A 10,953-nucleotide genomic window follows, 5' to 3' on the forward strand; every position below is an offset into this window, starting at 1 on the left:
ATATGTGTTGGAAGCCACCCAGCTAGATGGGCAGGGTACAAATATACTACTACGGTGGTACCTTGGGTTACATACGCTTCAGGTTACCGACTCTGCTAACCTAGAAATAGTACCTCGGGTTAAGAACTTTGCTTCAGGATGAGAACAGAAATTGTGCGGCGGCAGCGGGAGGCCCCATTAGCTAAAGTGGTGCTTCAGGTTAAGAACAGTTTCAGGTTAAGAACGGACCTCCGGAACTAATTAAGTACTTAACCCGAGGTACCACCGTACTACTAATACCTTTTGAAATTCCTTCCTTATATTTTCAGCCAATTGTGCCTAGAAGGAAGTTACTGTAGCTTGGAGATAGAGAGAGAGAGAGAACACACTTTGCCCCATCAACATATGCAAGATGTCCTTTTTTTAAATAAAAAAATTATCTTTATTTTTCTGCACAACAGAGTGAAAGCTCTCGATAGCACCTCCCCTCCCTTCCTCTTTACACCAGCATTGTCCGGTATTATAACGTAGGCTGAGACAACTCTACTGAACTCTTATTTCAGTGGAACAAAAGGTGTGTGATGGATTTATTTGGGTTAATTTGGCCATAAGGAGCTGTAACATTTAATGAAAGGCAGCTGTGCTAAAGCACTTTCGGTTTGGCGTCCCCCCAAAGATGATAATAAGGACAATTCTGCAAAAACTGCTTTAATTTGGTGCAATCAGCAGGAAGGAAAAAGGGTCGGCAGGAAGAGTACATGCAACAAACAACTAATGAGTCTTAAGGATCGTATTATTTTGGCAAAGTTGAAACGCCGCTCGACTAATGAAGTCATCCTATTAGGCTTTGGATGTAAAAATATAGATATCTATAACTCATGCCTCAGTGAGAAAAACGTAGCTGCTACTGAGCGGAATGTAGTTTTTAGCCGATTAAAATGCAGCACAGATGTAACTCGTTCTGCCAAGCCATGTTTATCTGCCAAGAGTATATGAGGGTATGTATGAGTTGCATATTTTTGTGCAGCTCTGCTCCTGGGGCCAAGTGGAACGCCTTGACCTCCTTGTCCACAGCGGGAGTCCCACCGTTAAACTATCATGAACTGGCACACATATGGCAACTTATCTCTGCACCTCTTGTCAAACCACTTGCCAGTGGCGACCCCCGACAACGTGGCGCAATTTTCCAGTTTCCCACCATCAGGCTGCGTGGTGATCTCTGTTTCCCAGTTCTTGAAGCCGATGCTGGTACTTGTCATGTCCACCCATCTCCCTTCGGCGGCCATGTCGTTGATGCCTAGCCAGATTTCCGACTGGGCCCCGATGCTCTTCCTCATGTAGTCGTACAGAGCGTCGTTTTCGTCTCCCGTCTGAGGGGTGCTGAGGGTGCCGCCTTGAGAGATGCAATCTTCGCTGGCTTCGTGATAGGTCTTGGCGTTGGGGAAAGCCAGGAAGCACTTCAGGTTGACCTTGGTGCCTTTTAGACAAACTAGCGAGAGACAAAAAGGGGAGGAGGTGGTGCGGGGAGACAGTGGAGTCAGAAAAGGAACCATGCGCTTTGGAGTGCAATGCAGTGGTACCTTGGTTCCTGAATGGCTTAGGTAAAGGTAAAGGGACCCCTGACCGTTAAGTGCAGTCGTGACTGGCTCTGGGGTTGCAGCGCTCATCTCGCTTTATTGGCCGAGGGAGCCGGCGTACAGCTTCCGGGTCATGTGCCCAGCATGACTAAGCCACTTCTGGCGAACCAGAGCAGCGCACGGAAACGCCGTTTACCTTCCCACCGGAGCGGTACCTATTTATCTACTTGCACTTTGACATGCTTTCGAACTGCTAGGTTGGCAGGAGCAAGAACCGAGCAACGGGAGCTCACCCCATCACGGGGATTCGAACCGCCGACCTTCTGATCGGCAAGTCCTGGGCTCTGTGGTTTAACCCACAGCGCCACCCATGTCCCACCGAATGGCTTAGCTCCCAAACAAATCAGCTCCCAAACCCGGAAGTAAGTGTTCCAGTTTGCAATGTTTTTTGGAAGCCAAACGCCTGTTTTGGCTGTCACCGTTGTTTCCGGGGCCAATCAGCTAAACAGAACCCATCAACCCCCCCCCCCCCGGTTTACTATCCGTAGTACTGTACTTCAAGACTCCCATAAAAGTGCCTGGCTTAAAACCTTCTATCAAAAACTTCACTCTTGTGGCCTATCCCCGCAACACCTACTCACTATGGGCCCCACTAAAGCAAACAATCTAATTGGTCAACATCTAAAAGATATTGAGCATCAGAATAACCTGGCCACTGTAAGGAAATTCTGCCCTTGGTATGTTCAGTTTCCACCTCTCCATTTTGATTCTCTGGCCCCATATCTGCCCAAACTTATTATTCCAAAATACAGACGTGCTTTTACACTTTCAAGATTGGATGTTTGGCCATCTGCAGTACTTGAGGGTCGATTCCAAAAGATCCTGCCTGAGAAACGTCTTTGCCTCTGTGGAGATGGCAGCACTGAAACAGCGGCACACATCCTCCTGTCCTGTACTCTCTACAAAGACCTGAGGAATGAGATCGTCACCCCACTCATACTAACCTTCCCAGGGCGCTCAACCACTGCCACAATGTCTTTTCTTCTGTCACATCAAAATGAGCAAAGGTTGCTAGGTTCATAGCAGGGGCAAGGGCCACTAACTGACTCCTGATTCAGGACGTTAAATTGTGCTTTTATATCAAATTTCCTTTTCTGCGCACACTGTCATGTTTTAATGTTGCTATGGCCATTGGCTAATGCGAATAAAGTTTTATCTCTCTCTCTCTCAACCAGAAGCCACACCTTGGCTTGCAAACGTTTCGGAAGTCGAACGGACTTCCAGAACGGATTGCGTTCGCGAACCAAGGTACCACTGTACTAGCTCTGTTCGGTGTATCTGCAAGGAAAGCATTTCTTACTCTTTCCATTTGAGCAGGGTTTCCCAAAAACTTGGGTCTCCAGCTGTTTTTGAACTACAATTCCCATCATCCCAGTCTTGCTAGCTAGGGATGATGGCGGTTGTAGTCCAAAAACAACAAAATTTGAGAAGCACTGCATTAGACTTAAAAAAGGATGCTGAGAGCAGTGGCGGACCTACACTTTTTGGGGGTGGAGCCCTGAAGCTTGAACTGTTCTGCGGGTCTCTTTGCAACCAGCGATGAGGGGCAACTGCTGCCATCTTCTTCAACGGGGTTGTTCCACAACAGATCACTAAACCTTTATGACATCTGTGCTAATGACTCTCGAACTCTGGGATTGTTGACAACAAAAAAGTAACTCAACTCAAATAGCGACTCAAATAGGGTCTACTAGACCTTACAAATTTAAGCAATGTCGCTTCTGGGATTGCCCTAGAATGAGGGGCTTATGACTCATTCGTTTCAAAGTAGATCTGCCCATGGATGAGAGTCTTGGAATCACAGCTGTCCTTGTGAATGGTAGTCAGTGCCGGTTAGCTCTCCAAGTTTTGGGGGAGGCCTTGGAGAAGAGTCCTTCAGCTGGCCACCTTTTCTGAATGGGTCCTTCTCCTCCACACTGCTGCTACTGCCCTATTCCTTTGGACCTAAACCACACAACCAGGCAGAGGGAGAAGATGAGGGGCCTCAAAGGTTGCGCCTCCTTGGTCTTCTCATTCCTCAGTCACTCAGCAGGGAGAGGAACAGGAATCAACATGAATGTGACAGAGTCAGAGGGATCTAGGGACCGGCCATGGTCCATCTGAAGAGGTGCAGTCCTCAGCAGACTGGCATATGATGTTAGTGACCCCTGCTGCAGTACAGACGGGGTGAAAACATTAATAATAATAATAATAATTATTATTATTATTATTTATTACTTATACCCTGCCCATCTGGCTGGGCCTCCCCAGCCACTCTGGGCGGCTTCCAACAGGATATTAAACACAGAATAAAACTTCAAACATTAAAAACTTCACTAAACAGGGCTGCCTTCAGATGTCTTCTGAAGGTCAGATAATTGTTTATTTCCTTGACATCTGGAGGGAGGCCATTCCACAGGACGGGTGCCACTACCGAGAAGGCCCTCTGTCTGGTTCCCTGTAGTTTCACTTGTCGCAGTGAGGGAACTGCCAGAAGGCCCTCAGAACTGGACCTCAGTGTCTAGCCTGAACGATGGAAGTGGTGACACTCCCTCAGGTATACTGGGCTGAGGCTATTTTGGGCTTTAAAGGTCAGCACCAACACTTGAATTGTGTTCGGAAACGTACTGGGAGCCAATGAAGGTCTTTCAATGAAGTGTTATATGGTCTCAGCGGCCACTCTCAGTCACCAGTCTAGCTGCCACATTCTGGATTAGTTGTAGTTTTCGGGTCACCTTCAAAGGTAGCCCCACATAGAGCGCATTGCAGTAGTCCAAGCGGGAGATAACTAGAGCATGCACCACTCTGGCGAGACAGTCCGCAGGCAGGTAGGGTCTCAACCTGCGTACCAGGTGGAGCAGGTAAACAGCTGCCCTGGGACAATGTGGATCATTTGAGCCTGCTCCCTGGTCAATAAAGAATGGAGGACACAGCATATCACACATGTTTAGAGCACTGATTGAGAGGAAATGCAATGCAAGCTGCAAAATTGCCTTCAGCTGTTTGCATATGTCACTTTGAACAATGCTGTTCACTTCACTCCTAGAGCGAGGATAACAACATTAAGCATTTGTCTACAAAAGCTCTTGTGCTTTTTCTGCGCTTGCAAGCTGGTTTCGGAGCTTGGATGCCTGACCGGCAGAGGCTGACATTAGGGAAGTGGACAGACAGAGTCTTTTAAAATGCGGGAGTGATTTTGTTTTCTAACCACTCTCCCTTTCCATCTCTGCAACCAGGCAGGGTGTGAGAATGCAGCAACAGAACAAATCAGTACATCTGAGCTTTATGGGAAACTAGTTAGTGCAAACTATGGTGCTTCGTATCGTAGTTTAAAATCCAGATTTATTGACCCCAAACAACCTATGGTTACTGAACAGTTAATGTTAATGTACTGGAAATACAAACAAACCACATTTTAGCTAGCACATCACGGCTTAATGTTATGTTATAAATAGCCTTATTTCACAAAGTGAGGCCATTTTGTGGCGTATGAAAAATTATAGGCCATTGGGTTTTGTACCTGTTTGAAGTGCTTGCTTTTCCTTTAGCAGAGCCACCTCCTGGGAGATATTCTCTAGCTGCTCCTTCAGGTCTTCAAACATTTTGAGGCTCACAACATCTGCAGAGCAAACGAAGAGATTGATGATCATGTCTGCCTACACGGAATGAATGCAATCACATTTATGAATGGAACCAGAACTTCCTCCCTCATTGGCAATATAACAAAGAGTACAATGAACAAAGAAGAAAGCAGCGTATTATGCAGCGTTTGTTATAGAGAGAGTTCGCAATAGATGGAATCAGCAATTCGTAACAGGTCCATGCAGTAAAATGTCCCACCTTTGCTGCGTATCACTTCCATGGAAGTTGGTTAGAAACTGGTATTCCTAGCAACTTTTCAACATTCCCTACTCTTTCTTTCCTTTCCTATTACTTTATATGCTTTCCCTCTTTTATATCAATATGCTTTATATTTGTAGCACAATGCCCTCATCTTAATATGTTCTGTTTCAATCATGCGGGTGGCACTGTGGTATAAACCACTGAGCCTGTTGGACTTGAGGATCAGAAGGTTGGCGGTTCGAATCCATAAGACGAGGTGAGCTCCCGTTGCTCTCTCAGCTCCTGCCAACCTCGCAGTTTGAAAGCACGCCAGTGCAAGTAGATAAATAGGTACCGCTGTGGCGGGAAGGTAAACGGTGTTTCTGTGCGCTCTGGCTTCGGTTACAATGTTCCGTTGCACCAGAAGCAATTTAGTCATGCTGGCCACTTGACCCGGAAAGCTGTCTGTGGACAAACACCAGCTCCCTTGGCCTGAAAGTGAGATTAGCACCACAACCCCATAGCCACCTTTGACTGGACTTAACCGTCCAGGGGTCCTTTACCCTTTTTTACCTTCAATAACGCTACATTAAGGGAGACAGGTGGCGCTGTGGTCTAAACCACAGAGCCTAGGGCTTGCCGATCAAAAGGTTGGTGTTTCGAATCCCCGCAACGGGGTGAGCTCCTGTTGTTCGGTCCCAGCTCCTGCGCACCTAGCAGTTCAAAAGCACGTCAAAGTGCAAGTAGATAAATAGGTATCACTCCAGCGGGAAGGTAAACGGCATTTCCGTGCACTGCTCTGGTTTCGCCAAAAGCGGCTTAGTCATGCTGGCCACATGACCTGGAAGCTGTACGCCGGCTCCCTCAGCCAATAAAGCGAGATGAGCGCCGCAACCCCAGAGTCGGCCACGACTGGACCTAATGGTCAGAGGTCCCTTTACCTAATGCTACATTATGTTTTTGTTGTTGTTGTTGTTGTTGTTGTTGTTGTTGTTGGCATCTGTCTGTGCCTCCAGGGGTGAAGTCAAACTGCTGGAGAATTACAGCACCTGCTTTGGAGGCAGAGACCAGTAATTTGTAACTGCTGCCTCCTGCGTAGTTTCTACTGCATTATCAGCACGGAAGTGACCTTCCTGGGGTGCAAGCCTGGGCAGTGTGTGTGGAGATCCTGGGCTGTCCAGATAATCAGACCTCTTGGTCTCACTGATGTGGACTAAAGGAAAGCAGAGGACTGATACGTTTGGCACCAGCTTGGCTGCAGGAGTTGTCCAAGGGAGGCATGGAAGATGCCATCCGACTATCTTAGGGACTCCACTTCAGAATTGTGTAGGGTTTTCTCCTTCGCCTTTTCTTCTACCGAAGATTTCCCACAAGGCAGCGGGTATGTTTTGTTCAATTAAGTACAGCAGTACCTCGGCTTTCGAACGTAATCCATTCTGGAAGTCTGTTCAAGTTCCGAAACATCCAGAAACTGAAAGGGGAAGCCTCAATATGGAAAACTCAGAACGGAAACCAACGCGACTTCCGAGGCGCGTTCAAAAACTGAGGCACTTGCTTCCAGGTTTTTGGTGTTCGAGTTCCGAAATGTTCGACTATGGAAGTGTTTGAAAACCAAGGTACCACTGTATTCTACATCATGGTTCCTGCAAGACAACTGACCATTCCAAATAAATAAGGCCTGTGTAAAACAGTGGTCAGGAACTTGTAGGGTAACCAGCCTCATATAACCAGCATGCTTGATTCTAATTAACACATGAAGGGGTTAATGCCATAGAGTAAGCTGACCTGCCAGGCTTAGCCTAGGTCACTTCCCCTCACCTCAGAAGGAAATGGGCAACCAAACCTTTTGTTGTACTCAGTCTACATGTGGATTTGGTGTGTGAGGAGGTCTGAGCTGGTTGCTTCAGCTCAGCCACATGGCTTTAACCAGCCTCTCTTGTTTCAGGCAAGAACGGAATATGAAACTAGTGTTTTTGTATACCTGTAGTTTAGGAACTTCTGCTATTTTGTAACCAAGCAACATTTTATTGCCTGTGCGTCTTTTCTGACTGCTGTATGGAAAAACACATGAATCTGAGCTTTGAAGAGTCTTGTAAGTAAAGCATGTTATGGCTTACTAAATGTGAAGTCTATCTGTGTGCTAGGGAAGTGGGATACTTTGGAAAGAACCATTAAAAGGGACAATTTTGGGGTTCACTGGAAATGCAGGTTTTATAGCCTATATTTCCATGCCTTCCTTTGCTGCATGTATTGCAATGTTAAATTTCTTCAGGAGTTCTTCTCACCAAAGACTATGTGCTCCAAACTTGGGTCTTGGATTCCAGGATTCCAACAGAACTTTCCAAGTTGGCCTCATCCTTTTAAAATTATTTCTACACTGCCTTTTGGCTCTTTAAAAAAGGTTGCCTGAGGCAGTTTGTGCATGTGTGAACAACATCTGAATAGTTAATCCATGCAACATAAGAGCATGTGGAGAAATGTTGTTGTGGCAGGATGTTCCACAGACCCTGAAATATAAAAACAAAAGAAGCCCAAATATCTAAATGTGGCTATAAAAAGTACTGGGGGAACAGTTTCTGTATATGGTTCACATGGAACCTAAAATTTCCTCAAACTTGATAACCTTATTTTTATAATCATAGGCATCTATCAAATGTCAATTATCGCCTGTTAAAAAGTAAGAATTACAAGTGGGTCTTAAAAATAGAAAAGCACAGAATGTGATGTGGATGCTTTAAGTCATTGCTCAATTAACTTTAATGGGTTCCACTAACTTTAAATTTGTCATTATTAGTTTGGCTCCTCTTATCAAAACACATGTTTATCACATTATTATTATTATTATTATTATTATTATTATTATTATTATTATTATTATTATTATTATTTCTGTTGGGAGGCACCCAGAGTGGCTGGGGAAACCCAACCAGATGGACGAGGTATTAATAATAATAATAATAATAATAATAATAATAATAATAATAATAAATGTCTACATTGCGGTGCCGTAGCCTAGCCATCATTCATCGCAATATTATCTGTTTTAAATCACACCCTGCTTGTCCCCAGTATGTGTGCAACTGTTCTAGCTACCAGCCTTAGGTGCAGCAATAAAACTGCTAGCACATTTGCAAAGCTAAGCAGGGTCTGGTCTGGTTTCAAATTGGATGGGAGACCGGGTGCTGAGATTCCTGCATTGCAGGGGGTTGGACTAGATGACCCTTGGGGACCCCTTCCGACTCTACCATTCTATGATTCTATGAATGCGACATGATCCTCGCTCTTCTTTCTTGTGGTTCTTCATTTTTAACCTGGACTTGGGCCAGACAGCTTTTCAAAATAGACGACTACTCTCTGCAAAGCAGGTCACATGACCCCTCTAGTTAGTAATGCGATTTGAACATATTGTGCATGAGCTTATTTAAACACACACTGGTTGTGATCTGAAGGCTCTGCCACAAAACCAGAAAAAAAATCTGCCTTGATCTCTTCCAGTCTGCCATGCAATACTGCAAAACCCAATTTAGATTGCTGTCATATACAGTCATACCTGGAAGGTATGGGGCAACTCAGTTAGATGGGCAGGGTACAATTATTATTATTATTATTATTATTATTATTATTATTATTATTATTATTATTTTCAGTGGTTCCCAACTCGTGGTCCCGAGGACCCCAGGGGGTCTGCAAAACCCATTCACATAACAAAGAGTACCATAGATATATTGATATTTTCAAAAGTAGGGGGCCCGTGGCTTGGCTTTTGAAAAAACAGGGGGGTCTGTCAAAAAAAGGTTATTTATTTATGCCACTACTGCAGCCCGTGTTCTGTTAGCCCCAAAATGAAAATCGAGCGAAGTCCCAACTAAAAAGAATGACAACTTAAACTGATGGAATACGCTACAGCTTGCAGATTTAACATAAGAATAAGAGAACGAGAAGAACATATGTTCAAAGAAGATTGGAAATGTTTACTGAATATATGGGTGAATCGCTGGTAGCATTAAGATTAATTCAACAGTGTAAATAAGTTTTGATGGATGTAACAACGGATTACCAAATGGTTTAGTTCATGTAGAACATGTATGGTATGCAAAATGAACCAATGGAAAGAGAAGGAGGGAAGTCATTGATTTAAGGTGGTTTAAATGAATATTTTGAAATGTGAATTAGAAATATTTAATAAAAATTATAGTAAAAAAAAAGAAAATAAAAACAGGGGGTCTGCAGTACTTAGCTAATTGGAAACCGCTGGGCTAGATAGCGTGGATAAGGGAAAAGGGGTGATAATAAGTGTTACTGTTTCTTGACCTTTTAATAAACCCTGTTTGGAGAGTCATTTCAACACAGGAAAGGATGAAGTAGACAGCAGGGCACAGATGACACCCATTTACACATGCAGCTTTTGCTAAACTATACAAACTCAGTGGGAGAAACACCGTTGAATGCTTGTGTGTGTGTGTGTGTGTGTGTGTGTGTGTGTGTGTATCTATCTATATCTATCTATCTGTCTATCTATCTATCTATCTATCTATCTATCATCTATCTGTCTGTCTGTCTGTCTATCATCTATCTATCTATCTATCTATCTATCTATCTATCATCTATCATCTATCTATCTATCTATCTATCATCTATCTATCTATCTATCTATCTATCATCTATCTATCTATCATCTATCTATCTATCTATCTATCTATCTATCTATCTATCTATCATCTATCTATCTCTGTCTCTATCTATCTCTATCTATCTATCTATCCGTCTGTCTATCTATCTATCTATCTATCTATCTATCTATCTATCTATCTATCATCTATCTATCTATCTATCTATCTATATCTATCATCTGTCTATCTGTCTATCTATCTATCTATCTATCTATCTATCTATCTATCTATCTATCTCTATCTATCATCTATATCATCTATCTATCTATCTATCTATCTATCTATCTATCATCTATCTCTCATCTATCTCTATCATCTATCTATCTGTCATCTGTCTATCTATCTATCTATCTATCTATCTATCTATCTATCTATCTATCTATCATCTATCTGTCTATCTATCTGTCATCTGTCTGTCTGTCTATCTATCATCTATCTATCTATCTATCTATATCTATCTATCTATCTATCTATCTATCTATCTATCTATCTATCTATCTATCTCTCATCTATCTCTATCATCTATCTATCTATCTATATCTATCTGTCTATCTATCTCTCATCTATCTCTATCATCTATCTATCTATCTATCTATCTATCTATCTAGCTAGCTAGCTAGCTAGCTATTGGGAAATTCCTTCTGGTTCTCTTACCTTTCTCTGGCTTCTTCTTGGGTCTGATGTTCTGCTGAGTTGTCAGCTGTACCACAGAAAAGAGGCACACCAGAAGGCAAACACCTCGTAGCTCCATCGTAGTCTGGCTGCTGTTCTCAAAGGGAGTGGAGGAGCTGAAGTGAATTTGAGCTGCCCTGAGTCGAGCTTCTTAACATGGGCTTTAACCAAAAATGTCTGGCCAAGAAATAAGT

At 43.5% G+C, this 10,953-nt stretch overlaps 1 protein-coding gene across 1 annotated transcript; it reads right to left on the reverse strand.

Annotated features, from left to right (window-relative positions):
- Positions 1–397: 397 nt before the first annotated feature.
- CLEC3B (C-type lectin domain family 3 member B) lies at positions 398–10,953 on the reverse strand. The gene is made up of 3 exons (XM_083468600.1): positions 10,742–10,953; positions 5,116–5,214; positions 398–1,468 (listed from the first exon to the last, which is right to left on the reverse strand). The coding sequence occupies exons 1-3, from the start codon at positions 10,836–10,838 to the stop codon at positions 1,068–1,070; spliced, it is 597 nt and encodes a 198-aa protein (XP_083324726.1). The 5' UTR covers positions 10,839–10,953; the 3' UTR covers positions 398–1,067.

This window comes from Podarcis liolepis (genome assembly GCF_965112155.1).
Source record: "Podarcis liolepis genome assembly, chromosome: 12".
Lineage (NCBI taxonomy): Eukaryota > Metazoa > Chordata > Lepidosauria > Squamata > Lacertidae > Podarcis > Podarcis liolepis.